The 19,355-nt window shown below is 44.8% G+C and overlaps 2 protein-coding genes across 7 annotated transcripts in view; both read right to left on the bottom strand.

Moving 5' to 3' along the window:
- rassf3 (Ras association domain family member 3) overlaps window positions 1–12,685 on the bottom strand; it is a 42,684-nt gene extending 29,999 nt beyond the window's left edge. The window contains exons 1-2 of one of the 2 annotated variants that reach the window (XM_049006732.1): window positions 11,918–12,685; window positions 2,358–2,485 (exon numbers count right to left, since the gene is read on the bottom strand). In XM_049006732.1, the coding sequence (XP_048862689.1) occupies window positions 2,358–2,485; window positions 11,918–12,377 (588 nt within the window). In that variant the 5' untranslated portion in view covers window positions 12,378–12,685. Of the gene's footprint in view, window positions 1–2,357; window positions 2,486–4,135; window positions 4,281–11,917 lie in introns of those variants that run through there. The other variant, XM_049006733.1, reaches the window with a different exon arrangement.
- A 494-nt stretch (window positions 12,686–13,179) lies between these two features.
- LOC125738112 (apoptosis facilitator Bcl-2-like protein 14) lies at window positions 13,180–19,015 on the bottom strand. Of its 5 annotated transcripts, none has more exons than XM_049006736.1 (6): window positions 18,889–19,015; window positions 16,270–16,540; window positions 16,086–16,190; window positions 15,888–15,982; window positions 14,977–15,234; window positions 13,180–14,650 (listed from the first exon to the last, which is right to left on the bottom strand). In XM_049006736.1, exons 2-6 carry the CDS (start codon window positions 16,511–16,513, stop codon window positions 14,609–14,611), a joined length of 744 nt encoding a protein of 247 aa, XP_048862693.1. In that variant the 5' UTR covers window positions 16,514–16,540; window positions 18,889–19,015; the 3' UTR covers window positions 13,180–14,608. The 5 variants fall into 5 exon arrangements, with proteins under 5 accessions (XP_048862693.1, XP_048862696.1, XP_048862697.1 ...); XM_049006739.1 differs by having other exon boundaries at window positions 15,888–15,949; XM_049006740.1 differs by having other exon boundaries at window positions 16,372–16,540.
- Window positions 19,016–19,355: the final 340 nt, after the last annotated feature.

Genomic DNA, 19,355 nt, shown 5'->3' with positions numbered 1-19,355 from the left:
GTGGAATATTCTAGTCAAACCCGCAACAGAGTTGAACTAGTAGTTATGTCTGTGCATCCTCTATTGAGTCATGTAGACCAGTTGAGCAAACAGTTGATATGATGAGGAAGACACTCACCGCAGGAGTCAGGGCATGAAAGAGGAAGTGAGCTATGCAACACAGGCCACGGGAATGATGAACGCGGCCCATCAGCAGACAACAGAAGAGCCGAGAAACCAAGTAACACACTATGCAATTCAGGGGGGCAGGAATGCATAGAGAAAATGACTCACCAGGCTGTAAAAATGTGCCAATTTTGCACAGAAACAGATCTCTGGGCAATTAGCTTTAAACCACAACTTTAAAAGCAAATGGCTAAGATTTAACAACCAGAGGCTTGAAAAGAAATTAAATAAAAAATAGCTATGTGTATGTTAACTGGTAAAAAGAAAACAAGTTTAATGAGATGGCGGGATGCATTGAAGCTCCAAAATAAGGCCCTTTGAGGCCCCCCCTCCCAGACAGTAGGCCTCATGCTGTACGGGAGAAAAACAGGGGGAGTCATGCAAGACAGAGGTGCTCTCAGGACAAAACAGAAAAACATTCTCTGTAGCAAAAATCCATTCCTAAGAGGGCGAGAGCGTTTTTGCAAATGGCAGTGGTAGGGTTAGGGTTAGGGACAGACAACAGCACGAGGGGGCTGACAAACCCACCTATCCATTTTCCATAAACACCAAATTATTTTCACAGTGACTAAGAGATTCTATTCCCCATTTTAAAGGTCTTTCTATTAGATTGATAATTTTCCTAGTGGAGAGCAAATGTCTAAAACTCAGTTAATTTTTTTTTGTTGTTTTTGAGGTGAGGATGTCAGGACCTTAAGTTAGGCTTCCTCATCATATGTTACAGTATAGGGAACCAAAACTCACCCAGGCCTCATGTAATCCAACAAAGAACAGTGATTAAATCTTCAAAACTCACTACAAAACTTTTCTCAAAAACGCATCCCTGAGTGACTTTTGAAATTTGCATACTAACACTTTATTTGACGGGGAACAAATAATATAGAATTATGCAATTATTTATATATTAATTAATCACAAACTAAGTCTTAGTTACATACTGATCTCATGTTCATTCATCATTAATGAATCGTGATACATGTTTTTATCTCAACCAGTTGCTATATTTAATTCTGTAAACCTTTGTAAAATACTGAAGGAACAAGTCATCAATAACACAAAAAAACTGATCTCATGTTTGTTCACCATTAATGAATTGATGCATCTCAAGTAGACTGTATTTGTTCATGATTTGTTCATGATATGTACTTCAATAGTAACTGAGTAATCACTTAGTTACTACTGAAGTACATACTGAAGTACATACTGAAGTACTAAGTACTCGTGCCCCGTCAAGTGTTACTATTTGCTGTTCAATTGTGACATCCGTTATATTAGTTCGCAAAGAGACATAAGCTTGTGTGTGAAACTGAGAGCCATTGCCTGACACCTGCCGCTGGAGGTCCTCTCCTCAGATCAGCTCTTCACGAACGCTGACAGACATCATGATTACGTATCTGCCAGGTGTTCCATGTGGGCTAGCTGGTGTATATGTGTGTGTGTGTGTGTCTGTGTGTGTGTGTGTGTGAGAGAGAGAGAGAGGGAGAGAGAAAGTGTGTGCATGTCTTTGTAAGCAGAGAGGGGCTGACAGCTGTGTGGCTACCTGAGGGTGCGTTATATAGCCCCTGAATGTCCTCATCAAAAGCAGAACACACAGACGCAGGGAAGACATTACTGATGCAGAAATGTCTCTCTCTGCTCAAGGCCGCCTCTTCCTCTGAAGCCCGGGAGCCCAAGCATGAGCAAACACGCGAGGTGTTGCTGTCCAAGTTCAGAAAAACCTCCACTCATTTCACAGGCAACAACTACACCAGGTATCAAAAGAGCAATCACAGCTTCTAATTCTGTAAATTCTTCTAAATTAAAAAGAGCACTTGTGTTATATCTCACAGGATTCAAATAAATCCCAATATAAGTTTCATATGTAAACAAAGCTAACAACTGAGGCTTACCGTTACATCGCGTAAAAATTAGAAAAATGCCGAATATTCCCGTTTTCATTTACTCTACTCATACACCCCCTTGTGGTGAAAAAGGTGATCTACAACCATAACGTTTCCAACTCTTAAACAGGCAGAGTATACAAAAGGCAAGACAGCGATACACTTACTTCCGAGCTGTGATATATAATTACAGGGCCCCAGACCTCCCCTGCCCAGTAGCTGCATACCTGATATGAACCAGAGAGCGGGATTCATTTACCAATTCACTTTCACACACACTCACACAGAAAGAGGCAGTTTGATGAGACTTACGGGTAACTGGACATTGTTGTTGAGATGGTCGGGCTGAGAGGTGAGAGGGGCGTCGGTGGCCTGTCCGTTCTGGTGGCAATCCAGGGACACCCGGTCACGGCAGTGCGCGTGGCAAGTGTACTTGCAGCCTGCAAAGGTGGGGGGGGGGGGGCAGAACAGGGGGGCAGGAGAGGAGGGGAAAGCTTAGAGACGAAGTCAGATACTCCGCAAGGCAGTAGAAGATCCCCTTGATTCACCTTCTACTCGCCAACAGGAGTAGAAATGACAGCGTGACTGAGGCATATCTTCACAGACAGACATGATGGATTCGCACATTTGTTTCTCTACCAGGTGTGATTGTTTTCCTAATGCAGGCATTTTCAAAAAGCGAGTAATTTGCCAGAGGTCAGTCTAGCTAAGCATCGTGCTCTGGGGCACAACCACAGATAATGAGCAAAGGAGTTTGTATCATCACTAAATGGTCTCTGACCTACCATCAATCACACCATCCATCAATCCATACACCCATCTTACCATAGTCAGGGTTTCAGGGGTCTGTACCAGGGTACAAGGCTGGGGTAAATCCTGGTATATACCTGTTAAGGGGTGACCGTAGACGTGACTCAATTAATCTGTCAATCAGCCTGTCTGATGATCAGTCAAACCTCATCCTTGGCCCCTTTCACAGCTTACAGCCACTCAGCGTTTTAAACCACGCTGCCAGACTGAAGGCATCTATCCTAGGGTTCAAATTGTCCAGGCTGGCATCCAACAATGATTCATGGAACAGGAAAATCTCAAAAAGCTCGGGGAAACCTCCATGATGAATAAAGGTGATGTCACAGTTTCAGGAGTCAAAGTCTGCTGACTCTTGCCAACATATTTGCCTTCAAGTCATGTGACCATGTTGTTTAGAAATGATAGCAATGATAAGCAAATATGCTACTGAAAATGCAAATATAAGCATGACTGAGCAACCCTGAAACCCTTCGTCTGGCTGCTCTTTTCATTATATTACATTGAAGAATAAAATAAAGTAATTAAATTAAGTATTATGAATTGTTATAGCCCCAACATTTAACAAACGTCCAGAATAATTCATAAACTAAGTGTGTAACAATGGCAATAAAAAAGATACCACTAAAACGAGTAAGTAAATAAGCTACCTGTCGAGGTTTATGGCAGGCCCACACTGAACCATAAGCTGCTGTGAAAAGGAGAGCCGATTCTGAGAGATGCAATCTCTGTGATGTAAACGTACCGGTCCACTGATGACACGGAGTCGGGGGAAATCTTTTTTTTTTTTCCCCTCTCTCAGTTCTATTAATTCAGAATGATTTTAAACTGTTTTTTGGTGTCAACAGTCCAGTTTCTCACCAGGACAACTTCAAACGGCAGCAAGAGTTAGCATAGGGCTGCAGAGTTAGCCAAAGTTAGCACAAAGCTATGTAAAAGCAGTGACAGCAGTACTAGCACCAGTCAGCAAAAGACTGCACAGCAGCAGCGGAATTAGCGTTAGGCAGCACAGGGCTACATGACATAATCACTGTCCACTGGAAGCAACAGAAAGCACGAGCCTGACCAGGGGTGGAGGAACCATGGGGGACATGGGGAACTTGTGGGAAATTTGGCTTCATTCATTGTCCCAAAACACATTTATATTTAAAATATTAAAGTTGTGCCCCCCCCCCCTTCTAACATCAATGATCCCAAGACTCCATGTTCGGCAACTTGTCTTTAAGATGACAACGCACTGTTCCACACACCCCCCCATTCCTCCGCAAAATGGTGCAGCTCACCTGAAGACTTCCTCTGGACCTGCCTGGTGATCTTGCCTGACAGTTTGCAGAGTGGCGTGCCCATGCCCAGAGCATCGCCCTCAGGATGCCTCGCCTCGCTTGGCCACTCGGTGCCTCTTGTCGTGTCCAGTACCCACTGGCAGCTGACCACGCCTCCCCAGCTCACTCACACGCTCATTGATTGCCAGATCACACTCCTAACACTATCCATTCCTTCCTCTCCAGTCCATTGGTGGCTCATTTCCACACCTCCCCTCCTCGCTGCCAGCCCCTCCTCTTGGCTCTATTTTGCTGAGTGGGTCATTTGACTATCAAACCACAGGCTTTCCCCTGCTCCATAACACGGTGGGGGGGGTTGCACGCTTCGTCTGGACCCTCTGCTTACGCATCCGGTTCTTATGTTTGAGTTCCATCAGCAGCTCAGATTTCTAAAGACAGATTATGGAAATATAGGTCCTCAGTCTCGCTACAATGCCAGCAGTGAGGCATCGTGAGGCATCGTGAGGCATCGTGGGGCATCGTGGGGCATCTTGGGGCATCGTGAGGCATCGTTGGGCATCGTGAGGCATCGTGGGGCATCGTGAGGCATCGTGAGGCATCGTGGGGCATCGTGGGGCATCGTGAGGCATCGTGGGGCATCGTCGGGCATCGTGAGGCATCGTGGGGCATCGTGGGGCATCGTGGGGCATCGTGGGGCATCTTGGGGCATCGTGAGGCATCGTGGGGCATCGTGAGGCATCGTGAGGCATCGTGAGGCATCGTGAGGCATCGTGAGGCATCGTGGGCATCGTGGGGCATCGTGAGGCATCGTGAGGCATCGTGAGGCATCGTGGGGCATCGTGAGGCATCGTGGGGCATCGTCGGGCATCGTGAGGCATCGTGGGGCATCGTGGGGCATCGTGGGGCATCGTGGGGCATCTTGGGGCATCGTGAGGCATCGTGGGGCATCGTGAGGCATCGTGAGGCATCGTGAGGCATCGTGAGGCATCGTGGGCATCGTGGGGCATCGTGAGGCATCGTGAGGCATCGTGAGGCATCGTGGGGCATTGTGGGGCATCGTGAGGCATCGTGGGGCATTGTGGGGCATCGTGAGACATCGTGAGGCATTGTGGGGCATCGTGAGACATCGTGAGGCATTGTGGGGCAGGCTGTCACAGCAACAGGGGTTCGGTCACCCGATGCGCATGCACACACATGCAACCCCCATGCGATGATACTTATTATTTAGCACCCATCTGTCATCCAGGGTTGTGGCGTTAGCCTGGAGCCTGTTCCATGAAGCACAGGGTGCAGGGAACACCCGGGATGGGATACACACACACACACACACACATATTCACATGCTACAGGCAACTTCGAGTCACCATCATTTTAATTTTAAATGCATACACAAAAGGCGGTAGAGGACTCAAGGAAAATGCCTGCCTTTGTAATGCAGGAAAATGACGTGGTCTGGCTGGAAGACATCCAGGAGGGTGACTGTGGACAGACAAATATTTCCCAGTGTTCCTCACTCGTACTGGGAAGCAGACATGAATCGATATGGGTATGGCCAGTAGGTCCTATAGGAGATATAGGAGCCATTTATTGAGGGCGCTTAACCAGCCAATTTCACTCTCTCTCTCAGACTGGGGGGGTGCTGAGTATGGCTTTGGGGGTGGGGGTATCGGAGCTGAGGGGGGCATCACCCTGCCAATAGCCTGCCAATGCAATAGAAATTTCAACAGAATTCGTTAGGTGACTTTAATAATGCTTCTGAATATAAATGTATCTATTAACAATGACTTTGCTCTTGGGACAACCAGAAGGTATGAGGCTTTCAAATGAGGCAGGATACAAAAGTCTGTTTTAAAAATGCTTTGGAAAGGCCACGCCTGCATTAATAAGTGTGTTAACAGGAATTCGCCACAAAGACAGGAATAGAGATGCATATATGTGTGTGTGTGTGTGTGTGTGTGAGGGGGTTAGTTATGTCTTTAAAAACCTACTATTTTAACATAGTGGGGACCGTTTTTTTGGTCCTCACAAAGGGAAACTCAATTTCATGAAAAAAAATCTGTGACTGCAATCAAATAAACCAACGAAAAGGCAAAGGTCTCGTATTTTGTTGGATTGCTTGTGGTTAAAGTTGGCGCTGGGTGGGGGTTAGGGTTAGAGTTAGGGTTAGGGTTAGGGTTTGGGTTATCATGGCGGGCATTGTACGGTTTTCCCTGACACAAATGAATGGACAGTCCCCACAAAGATATGGATACAAATGTGTGTGTGTGTGTGTGTGTGTGTGTGTGTGTGTGTATGTCTCACTCCTGCAGTAATTGCTCCAGTCTCCAGAGCCGACGGTAAGTGCTGTCTGCCGGAATCTCAGAGTCCATAATGAGGCCCCAGCCAGCCGAACATTACCAGCTCCATCATCGATCGGGCGCCGTGAGCCCCCCCAATCAGAGAGTCTAACAGTGGTGAGCAGTGAGACCCTTTGCTCCATCTTCCAGAATGTGTACCAGCAACCACCAGTAACGTAACTGGCCTGCAGTCTATCTGTGCTTGGATCAATGGCAGCAAAACGACCTACATGGGTAGGGCACCAAAAACCAGAAATTAGCATTAAAGATCTCCCCCCCAGTCAAAGTAAACACAGCTGTCAGCTGCTGTGACTCCCATGACCTCTGACTGACATGGCACCCTCCATAAAACTGCAAACCTTAGAGCCAGCACAGCCTTTACACAAACTCTCCACTGGGGGGTGCCAGTGTAGAAAAAGTCATTTCTCCTCATTAAAAATTCAACAAAAAAAATCGAAAGCTTACTGAAGAAAATCTCATCATGTCAGATGAAGCAACAGCAGTCCCACGGTCGAGATCACACCCAGGGCCGGTCAGTGAACCACGCAGGTGAGCTGCCTCACAGGGAAGTTGTCCAGCTAATACAATAGAGTCCGCAGTCTCCATTAACCAGCTTTCACTGGACGGGAAACTAAGTAACGACAGGTCTATAGGGGGCGCCGTGGTTGCAGTGCTGAACGTGTGGCCATCCTAATTCCTGGAAAGATATTCCTGTTGCACCATGAGCAAGACAGATAAACAGCAGCAAAAATCCAGGTGCATAGATGTTTTAGCGATAAAGTTGCTTTAAATGTAAAAATAAGAACACATTCTAGCAATACTTTCTCTGGCAAGGTCCACCTGCTGGGCAGAAGGAGGGGGAGCCTGGGATTCCCCCACACCGTAGCTGGTCTGTGTGGAATCTGGAACCATGGTCTCAAGGCTGGTTCTCTATACCTCACCCATGGCTTTGGTTACACAGCCCTTCCACGCAAACGTGAGAAGGGCCTCGTTCCCACCGGCAGAACAACAAAGCGGTCCCAGGACCTCCCGCCCCCCCGTGAAAGCTACTCGACCACAACAGCTGGTCTTCACATCCACACCTCCCTTCATAAATCTACTCTGCTTTTAGCAATTACTCGTTAACCAGACCGCGTCTCCTTGTTTCAAAGAATCGTTCAGGTGGGGGCTGTAAACTCCAAAAGCTTTCTGTCATTCCTGAACCTTCATTGGACGTCCAGCATCAGCCTTGGTGAGGGCCAGGACATGTGCAGCTTTCAGCCGCTGTGACTCCTCATGCAGCAGTACAGCTGTCGATCACGTGGCAATTAAGATACATTCGGGAAAACTGAAGGATTCTGGTCCTTGAGGAGCAGCGGTGAGACTGAGGGCTTTGGGTGAATGTGGCAAAAATGAGCTACTCACTCAGAACAAGATCATCATAAGAAAATGCTGAGAAAACCATGACTGAGAATGAATGTGCACCTGGGGGCCCCCGCCTCCAAAACCAGATGCAACTACAAATCGATGCAAGACCCATAACAGTACAGAAACCAGAAGGGCCTCAAGGTCAGTGCCCCCCCCAGCTGGACACCTTGACATGTCCACCATCATGTGATCCTACTCTTTTCCCGTTGTTGAGCGTGACTCTGTGACCCCCCCCCCCCCAGGCCAGCAGGTGGGAGGTGGTGGTGGGGGTCACATATATGATGGGGAGGGGGGGGCTCCAGTTTTTCCAGGACATTCTTGCCTCAAAATTCCAGCCTCTAAGTCGGCGCCACAGTGTTATTGCAGGATCCATGGGGTCACGTGACACAGAGCATGAGGCGCAGCCAACTGTGACACGGGGAGGGGGGACGGGTGTGGGCCATGGGTCTCCCATTGTTTGGACCTGCATTACTAGCTCCTTGCATAAATCCACCACAGACACCCGCAGGCCCGCATTGTAAGGAAATGCTCACAAAGAACCATCACATCCAGTCAATGATCAATCAAGGGTCACAACTGCCGGTCAGAACAGAATCCAAACGCATGTCATCACGCCAAAGGTGAAGCAGGGACCTGACGATCTACTGTGCGTAGTCATGACGACAGACGCATCCAGACCAGGGTCCAGGGTAATATGCAAAAAAGGAACAGAAGCAGTCCTTTCTAAACCTCAAACGTAACAGCCTCTCACCCCAACCACTCAGCCCTGGATACTACAAAAACGCATAAAAAATCCTCTAGCCTTCCACACTGAATGGTACAAACCAGCATCCCAAAATGGACATGCCTCCGTAGCCATCGCAGACAAGTACGTGCACATAGAAAAAGCACACAGACAACCACGTGGTACCCAGTACACAATCAGTCTTCATCCCTGCATGGATGTGGTGCCAAGACACTTGGACTTGCAGCTCTCTCTCTCACACACACACACATCAGGGTCGAGAGTCTCCAAAAAACATCAGCCTTAATCACAGACACTCATAAACTGCCCAGGGAAAGGTTAACTCAGTCGGAATTGCAAACACACAGAACCGGACTCACCGGTACGCCTCCACAGCTCACTCAGCTTCTGCCGGCCTGAGCGACGAGCCAGTTTGGGGACACGGCGGAGCAGGTCGGCCAGAATCCGGAAAGCACGGCCCCAGTTCCTCCCTCCCTGCCCCATGGGGCGCGTGTCGCCCTCACGCCACAGCCTGGAAACCCACCCAGAGAAGGGCCACCCAGAATCGCTCAGTCCCATTTACTCCCAGCGACATCCTCTCTTGTCTGGAGCACGCCGTCCAAGACCAGCTGGTTTTACCAAAAGGGCCCCTATTTCCTCAGTCCCCGCCTACTTCCCAGCTGTCACCCCACTCTGTGTGCGTGGCAGGGTCACAGTTGTCCGCCTCTGCTCATCGTCCCCAGGTCATTAACCTATCACACCACGGTGCGGCTTTTCCGAGCCCCATCAATCTGACTGCGCTATCGAGCAGCTCGACGGTTAAAGTTTCAGAAGGATGTACGCCAAGTGTCAAAGGTCAGGGGAATGCCTAAGTGCCCTTATTTTTTTATTCTGGGCTGCTTGTGAATTTAACAAAACCGCTCAAAATGCCTGTTGCAGGTGTGTGAGAGAGTGAGAGATTCACTGTGAACTGCTAACGGATCCTCTCCAACTGACTGGTTATCCATCACATGATGCAAGATTCGGCTGAACAAGTGGTAGCTCATCTGTATCCAATACTAGCATCCATACCTAACTAAACCCAACTAGGCTACCACAGTCATCATCCATTTAAGTCTCTAACACACTCCTCTTCAAAGCACTTTCGGTCATCTAATTCCAACCCTTTAATATGAGGAATCTGTACCCTCCCCTCCACTATAATGTATACTTCTTAATACATTCAGCTGTGTGTTAAATTACCTGCATGGTGGGTGATCGCTATCTAAATGTGTTTATACTGGGCTTACCAGTAATAGAAGTAGCTCATTATTATCCTCTGTGTTACACGGCACTGTTACGAAGTACAAAAATAATCACTTATATAAAAACAATTCTGCACCTATGCTGAACTTACTGATTGTGTGTATATCATTTTTATTTTTCATTATATGTTGTTGTCAATTTCACGTACTGCTGTAGTATAAATAGATATGAGAATATAAACCAGAAGTAGGTAAAGACATTTTTTGTAAAAGGAAGTAAACGCGCTTCAAAATGATAGCAGAGATCTCTATGGAAAATGATGTGGCATTTTTTCCTCGTTGACCTCCTGCATACCAAGAATTTCTGTAGCCAGGGCGACCAAACTCCCATCAGATTTCTGTATGATGGACAGATATTTTTAGCAACTAGAAGGTGTTTTGTAAGAGTGCACACACACGTACACAGTGAGTAACAGGCAATAAATCAAAAGAGCTACAGTATGTTGGAGAAAGAAAAAAAAACAACTTAAAGATGTCATGCTTCCTGTTTACATCGAAACCGACGTCATCTTTTTTTTCCCAGCATGCCATTTGGCATGCAGGGAAAACGCTGGGGGAAACGCTTTAAAAAAGAACGCCGCGAGTTTAAGAGACAGAGAACACGCAAGACTGATATACGACACACTGAGACAAACAGATACTCCCCAGGATTAACAGCAACTGGAGAGATAAAAGATAAAATAGACAGACTAAAAGTGAAGGACGCACAGGGTCTATTCAAAGGTGATGTTTAGGTATCAGAAAATAACAGATAATACATTTAGTGCCATATATTATAAGTATGTAAAAGTCATTGTTTTGTTGGGGCAGCAAACTGCAAACCATCCCCCTACCAATCCAAGTCATTTCACAGAAAAGCAGATCATATCACTTCTGTCCAGCCGCTTGAATTTGACTGTAAAAAGTCTTATGAAAACATTCATGAAAAACCTCCAGGTATTAATACTCGAATAACTTAAATATAGCTAACACTTTTCCTGGAGTCATGTCATTTGTCTGGTGCTTTAATCTTTATACATATTAACTGGTCATAAGATTGGGCAAAAATCCCCAAGGCAGTAAAGGATATATATGTATACCAATGGCAGTGTTTTTTTTTTCTCTGCAAAGAAAGACTTATTTACATAATGCCGCGGAACACAAGGCCTGCATTCATTCAGGTGAAAAGGAGAAGTGCAGTCTGAGAAAAACACAGAATGCTAGAAGGGCATGAGCAGAAACTCTAGAAAATACTACAACTAACTGAGGCCTACAGCTAAATTCAGTTCATCGACAAACCGGTCTGTCAGGGTGTCTTCTAAAATGACGCGTGTCATGGGTGTAGCTTCTGGCTGTGACACACGGTGATGATGACAGCAGTGGTGTTTATCTCCATGTAAACCACGCATCTGCATTCCGCCCCAGCCCCCCCCCCCCCCCCCCCCCCATTACTATGGTGCTTGGAATCAAAATTTTGAAACCCACTTAGGCTCGGATCACTTCCCACATTGCAATTAGCCGGTAAGACAATCCAGTGATGACCTCTGCCTGTCCACATAAAGTCTTTTTAATGAATTTCTGGGTACAAAGTTCCCTCAGACAAAAGGACGTTTTCCTTGCTTTGCCTGGACTGGTCAGCACAGACCACTGCAGCTCATTCACTGCACTATTGAGACCACATGGACCTCACCTCAACTGTACCTCTGTGCCATGTGAGGAAATCAATGGAAGAACATATCCTACCAAGCAAGGTCAAAACCACGCATATTCACACAGGAGGGCCACACCAGCTTTTGTATGTTTACAGTTTAGCCACTCGATCGCACAACGAGCTACACATAAGGTTAATCTAGGGTTAATGATTGAAGTTGTTGGTAAATAATATACTAAAGATAACCTTCTAACGTCAAATTCATCACACAAGACAGGCATAAACAAAATTAGAAAAAATTATATAAACGAATATAAGCACAATACACAAAGACAAATTCCAGAGTCAACAGATTTTACTTTTTTTTTATGGGTCACTTACCTGTACACGTAAGGCGATCCTGAATGATAATGTCGCAACAGACATCGCACCAGGCACCAGATTCAACTGCGCAGAAAGTGTGTCCTTCTCCCCTTTCTTCTTTCACCCGTGGGTCTTTTTTGGAGGATTCAAATATTGTCCTGACATCTGGGGGGCGGTAACCCCTCTTGCCTTTGCGAGGAGCCGCCGCTTCGTTCTCCGGGGGTTTCTGCGGCGCACCGTTTTGCGCAGCCAAGAAGACGTCCAGGCTCCGGCTGGGGGGAGACTTTTTTATTGCTTTTAGCCCCTTAACTTTTGGATGGCGTACCTTGCCGCTTGAAGGAGGATACATGTTCGGGTGGTTTTCCTCCAGCGATTCCCCACTTAGCTGGGAATACGGAGCCGCAACTGACGCTGCGGGCGAGATGATCAGAAGGTATCTTGACGGCGAGTACTTATTGGAAACAATCGCTCCGAACATTACGATGCATCGAAATGCGTTGTCTGTTGACGACACTTGGAGAAATCACGGACGTCCGCCCAGGTGTAAGGTTTTGACAGCTTGTAAAGAAAGGGAAGGTGCTGCAGGCGTGACAGAGTGCGATCCCGCGGCTGACATTACTGCACCTCTTGTTGCCTGTAAGCAAGTCTAGCAGGTGCGGAAGATCGGGTTTCTGTTAAGAGCCGAGCAGGTATTGCCGACCTGTTTTACTTTCTGCAACCTACAACCGATCGGAATGCGCCGTATGGTATTCAAATGAGGTTCGGGCAGGTAGGGTCTGCATTTAACCATCCCCTCATGACTGCACGATGTGTAACACAAACATCCCGTCCGAAAAAATTAAGAAGTATTAGTCTGGGCAGCAAAAAAATGACGTATTTGAGTTACGATCTTCCTCAAATTAAGAGCAAATTATTTAGATAAATTTTCATGTCGGAAATAACTATGGTAGTGCCGCAACAAACTTTTCCACTGCCCCGTTATTTCAACTTGTATAGATGTTGGTGACGAGTTTTATATTCCACCACATCCCATAAAACCCTGGGGGGGCACATTTTTGAGCAATGCCCCAGCATAAAATTTTTATTATATTAACCATGATCACAATATGCATTCTGAAATGTACTCGACGTGGGTAACCGTGTCCTGATTATGGAAAACTGGTGGTTGTGTACAGTTTGTACATGTCAGTTTTATCATGTAGGCCGAGGCCAACTAAATGAATTCAGTTGATAACATACCTCGGATAACTGAATTACAGGAAAAAAAACACCAGATAAGGTTTCAGGCTTTGGATTATATTTTACAGCGCGAGTAGTTTCACTTCAGATCTGATTCTAAGAATAAAATACTATGACAAATAGTTTATCACCTTTAAAAAAAAAGTAAAAGAATCCAATATTTGGAGATGAAGTAAAGTCCAGAGCTCTGGGAGAATGATGACGATGATTGAAAGAGCATTTTTAATGGCCAATTGCTGGTTACTGTAAGCAAACATAACCATTTCAATTCTCAGCATACACACCCATATAGTCACCCTGCAATGTAAATTCATACATCGAAACACAGTATTTAAAGAATGAAAATTCTCATAAATATTTCACAGAACTTATCAAATATATCTTAAGTTATACAGGGATTTAAATACATCGAAATGACACTACTCAGATGAAAGCAGTAGACATCACAGCACACTACAAGTCTTTGATAGAATCCTGATGAGTCCAATTTAAAATGATTGTTCACCTCCACAGCCAGCATGCTCACAGATGAAAAGCTGGTTTGGCACGAAACCTACTGGAGAGAGCAGAAGTCTGCGTGAGGTAGAATCTTCTTTTCAGGCCAACGCAGAATGCACTTTCCAATGGCAGCCACCTGCATCCTCAGGTTTGACCGTTTCATGAAGGCGATGATGCATACAGGTGTATTCCTTAATGTAGCAGGAGGTGTGGAGCCACATCCAAGGCAAAGTGCACTTTTAAAGACAGACGTTCTGAGACTGACAGCACAGATGAGGTCTGGACCGCCGATGAGGCAAGATGCTTTGAGACAATTCACAGCAATCTCAGGTCACAAGTAAGCAGTTTTCAAAACATCAAACACCACAGCCATAACCCTTACATTCTTTTCAGTCAATGCAGCGTCTTACGCCTCATATTGTTAATCCAGTGGAATGTCAGGTATGAGCATAATGCGTCACACAAACCATTGTTTTAGGGCGAACATTTGTGCCTGTGAGAGAGTAATGGAGGGCTTAGGGAAGGAAATGCAAACATTCAAATGCACTATGAATGCATGAAAATTATTTCCCGTTTCAAAATGAACATACGCCTTTTAAGTGCTTTAGAAGAGGTGGAAACTATACAAAAGCATGCATGTTCCTATATGCGATGCTCCTGAGGTCCTGGATGTTGTGAATGTTGCTACCACAAGCCTTATTCAGTCCATTGTTAACGGCAGGATTTTCTTCCCCTTATTAATACCGTTTACAAGTCAGACTGACAAGTGGCTGTTGCCCTTTAACTATAGGAAGCACGACATGGATTTCGTTAACGAACCACCAGTCACTCTCTCTAGAAACCTTTGGGAAAGAAAACTCGGAACCCTGAGAACTCAACTATACAGCAAGCCCATAGGCGGCAACATACGCAGAGCTGTGTTCAAAAGAATCAAAATCCCTGAAAGCAGGAAGGAGAAGAGAAAAATCCTCTTCAATGAACTTCGTCGTCTTTATTGCTGTCAAAAGCATTGTCCTAAGAGATGGGTGGGGAGGGGGGACAAGTTAGAATCTCAAGTAGCTGACATATATGCATCATGCTATGAAAATTTAACTTAATAATATTTTCAAATTTTAAAATACATAAATCACTCCAAATGTGTATATATACACACACATTCCTCGCCACTTCGCCCTTCACTCCATCGCAGTTTGTATATTCATTAAAAAATTGATCGAGACAATGAAAATGATACATCGCTACACAGCCTAGCTGAGCATCACATTTGCTTAACTGAAATGGTAACAGCATGGAATTTTGTAAAGGGTGTCAGAGTGCCTCCCGCCGTCTCCCACACTCACCCAGCCTCCATGCTGCTGGATCCAAGCGGAGTGGTTCTCCTGTAGGTACTTAACGCCAAAACCAAGAACCCGGTTCATGGGATGGTTGCCCATAGCAGTCATCCTGCTGGTGACCTCAACCGCGAGGGCAATCTCCGCCTTCTTTGCGGTGGGGTTACCATAGGACCCCATGTGCTGGAGGAAGGTATCAGTCACTTTTTTGAAGAAGTCATAGTCAAAAATGTCTTGCATCCGTTGGGCCAAATTCTTGTTCTTCACCTGGTTAAAAAAAAAAAAAAATCACTTCCTGGAGAAAGTGTGCTGTGCTGCATTTACTATATGTACTGATGCAAGAAGTAAAATGCAATTGTGTGAGCATGTTGACACCTAGTGGTGGATTTTCATTGCTAAATCTTACATAACAGCCAGAACATGGAACTTGCAAACAAGCAAGTCATAAAAGGACATGACTACTGCCTTTTGCTGTACACCCTTTTTGCATCAACAAATCTCATTTTTGCATCTATATTCATCAAGTGTATTAATAAATAAAACATACAAATAAGTTACTGCAACTTCCATCCATCTATTTTCTGATCCTGTTCTGAGTCACGGGGCTGGCAACAGCCCGGGAGGGGCGCCAACCCATCAGAAGGCACACACACAAACACCGATGGGCAAGTTGGTAACTCCAATCAACATGGGGAGAACATGCAAACTCCGCACACAGAATCCTGGAGGAGACTGGAACCCGGGTCCAGATGTGTGAGGCAACAGCGCTAACCACTGAGCCACCATGCCGGCCCATTACAGTAACTTTAAAAATAAAAACGCCTTATATTAAAAAGAGCCAATTTTTCTTCATGCAGGGCTAGTACTGCTAAATTCCTTTCTCCAAACATTTTAATGGGGGGGTAGGGAAGCAAACTCACTTCCTCATTGAGTTTATCGCCGGATTCTTTCAGCAGTTCCACAATTTCCTGGATGACATCCTCTGGAAAGGGAAGAGTTGGGGTGGGGTCATCACCTGTGGGTGTGCAAACTGACATTCAGCATCTCTACACTCCATTAGAAGATAAATAAATTCTAAAACCATATAGTGACAGAAGTATGCCTTAATCCAGTCCTACCTTCAGGGCCATCCGCTTCAATGTCTCCCTTCTCGATACTGGAAATGGGCACAGAATCCGCAATCTTCATCAGCTGGTCAGCAACTTCCACAGCTCCGTCATCACCTAATATAACGGAATAGGCAAGTTGCATTGAAATGGCCATTTCTTCCTACCTGTCTGCAAAACTGCAGCCACAAGTTACCATTTAGGCATCTAAATTGAATGACTCTTCTGTCCTTCTTGGGCCTTGGGTTCAACTCCTCTGTTTGTGGGTGTACACAGCAGAAGAACTTCAGTATCTTACGCTTTTTCACCCTCTTGCAGGACACCTTCTGCATATCATGGTCTGCAATCTCCAGTGTGGTGCCCTTTGGTCTCCTCCTTTTCATATAGGCCTTGAGAATCTTGTACTCCATGGTATGTTCGAGTTCCGCTCCAGCATCCATTAGCCCGGCACAAAAAAACTGCCAACACTGGGACACAATAGGGGGAAATTTTGTTTTAGTTCGATTTGCAGAGCATGAAATGGCAAAAAAAAAAAAAATACAGAAAAAGTACTAAAACATTTTGAGCCAAGAGCTTAAATTGGTCTATTATAGCTAAATGGCCACTAAAATTCAATTTCAGACAAAACAATACATATCATATCCTTTTCATACCAAAATACTTTAATTGGTACGTCTTCCAAATAAGCAACAAGCACCGTGTTCAACTTGCCCGCATTTTCGATCAGTATGGCAATAAATCATTTTAAGTTATTGCCTAAGATGTTTCACACAAAGGTCTACATAGTTGTCCACGGTTGTGAAAAGCACAGAGTAAAACAATGATTTAATTTCATCCATCCATTTTCCAAACCGCTTATCCTACTGGGTCGCGGGGGGTCCGGAGCCTATCCTGGACGCAATGGGCACAAGGCAGGGAACAACCCAGGATGGGGGGCCAGCCCATCGCAGGGCACTCTCACACACCATTCACTCACACATGCACACCTACGGGCAATTTAGCAAGTCCAATTAGCCTCAGCATGTCTTTGGACCGTGGGGGGAAACCGGAGTACCCAGAGGAAAACCCACTACGACATGGGGAGAACATGCAAACTCCACACACATGTGACCCAGGCGGAGACTCAAACTCGGGTCCCAGAGGTGTGAGGCAACAGTGCTAACCACTGCACCACTATGCCGCCTCCAATGACTTAATTTGACAAAAATAAATTTAAAAAACCCGACACCCTAAACACAGAGCTTCATCTTCATATGGTGGGAAACTACGGACTTTGCTTGAATCTTATTCTGATGGCTAATAAAATATAGTGACTTTGAAGCACAAGTTAGTTGGGCGGAGCCGGGAAGATTTTTGCATTATAATTAAAAATTTACGACAACCGTCTGAAATCATTCGTTTTAAATTTTCTGCATACAACGCCAGCTTAAGTTTTGTTCAAGCAGTTATAGACGGTTCACGCCTTATATGGGCATAGACAGTGTTTTGGATTAAATAACGAAGTTTTTACAGGATTAGTGCAAGTTAAATCTAACACAATTACAAAAACACCATCACAGCTTCCGCTTAGCATAACCAAGTTTTAGATTTTAGGCTGTCGATTTAGTCACTTCCCTTAAGTAGATATTTGTTTCCTTACGACTGCATAACAAAGCTGCAAAACACAAACTAATTGTTGATACTACTGTCAGGATACCTGGAACCTGAAAGGAAAGAAGAGAGACCGTACAGATCTAGCTATACATCTTTAAAGCAGAAAGGATGGAACATGTTAAGACATGCCCCACATGCAATTCATAGTACTACACACAATATTAAAATAAGAACGCACACGCGCGCATACACACAACACAACAAATCAATTCTTAGGTCTACTGCATGCAAATCGTAGACATTAACCGATTTGTCCATTAAACCAAATATTAGTTACGGTCACATAGGAAGAGAGTCTCATTCGGCAGTTTATTCCCAATAACTCGGCTCCAAAAAACGATTGAACTCTTTAATATAAACTATCGGATGCGACTGGTTGTCAATAATCAATACAGGTTTAAGTCCTTACGGAGACCCGGCAGATACGGAGACGCGGCAGATACGGAGACGCGGCGAGTGAGTTTCCGCCACAGTTGCCGGCAGCTCTAGGTGTCCCCACGAAAAAAAATGGTGATACAAAATGTTAAACACCAAAACAATATGACTTAAAGATTATATAATTGTATCATACAGTATACAATACATATAATTTTGCATATAAAAGGTCGACAGGAACGGTCGGAACGGATCGCGGATCAAGTCGACGACGACTTACACGATGTGTACGTTTTTGCTTTTAAATTTACACTATTTTATGCTGATACTTATTGAAGCCGACACTTTCCAAGAACCTTCGGTGTTTTTCTACGCCGCAGTGCTACCAAACTCGGTCGGTCAGCTGACAAATGACGAACGCATAACGTGACACTATTTTCAGTTTCGTATGAAACTTTCCAATTCATTAAGTGTAGCACACGTAGCGATATTAAATAGTCAGCATGCGCGACATGAGAAAAAAAAACAGGTGCCAGTACCCCTTTTATTACTATATGTACTTAATTACGAGAGGTACCTGTACGCAGAAAATGTTCCCATTACAATGAAGAAAAAGAGAGCGTTGCCGGTAATGCATACCGATGAGTACTTAGTTTATAGAACTCAACGTAATTATATTAAGAGCCTTTCCGATATCGCGACTTAAACTACAGATTTAATCCAGAGATCTGAAGGATTAACTACAACCTGAAAGTCAATATCTGTTACTAACAAATTACGAACTTACGGTAAACAGCTAGACCACGTCAGCAGACACCAGCGCGCAGATATTTGGGTAGCGCCGCTTGTGGCCTCTCTTTATATGTATGGTAAAATACTACGTCATTCGAGGGGAGTGGCTTGGTCAAACGAAATAAAATGGGAAAATAAATTTGAAAATGGGAAGCTTCCCGGACTCAGATATTAGTACTGTTGATTTTACAGTTAATGTTGAGTTTGAGTCCAGATTTTACCATAAAAACAAACGCTGTTTTGCCATATAATTAACATAAATACTGTATGACTTCTATATATATAAAGTTTTGCCATAAAATAAAACAGGGGTTTACTGTACAATTACAGGCGTAATATAAAATGGTCTGTAATATAAAATACTCTATGTAAATTCCCTTAAAATGCCATACAAATGAAAGTTTTGCCATGAAATAAGTGTTTTATTATGACAACAGTTTATAGTAATGATTTCAGTTCTAA

The sequence above is a fragment of the Brienomyrus brachyistius genome, chromosome 3, assembly GCF_023856365.1.
Source record: "Brienomyrus brachyistius isolate T26 chromosome 3, BBRACH_0.4, whole genome shotgun sequence".
NCBI classification, from domain to species: domain Eukaryota; kingdom Metazoa; phylum Chordata; class Actinopteri; order Osteoglossiformes; family Mormyridae; genus Brienomyrus; species Brienomyrus brachyistius.
The sequence above is the reverse complement of the archived record's forward strand: the minus strand, read 5'-3'. Positions and strand labels throughout refer to the sequence as shown.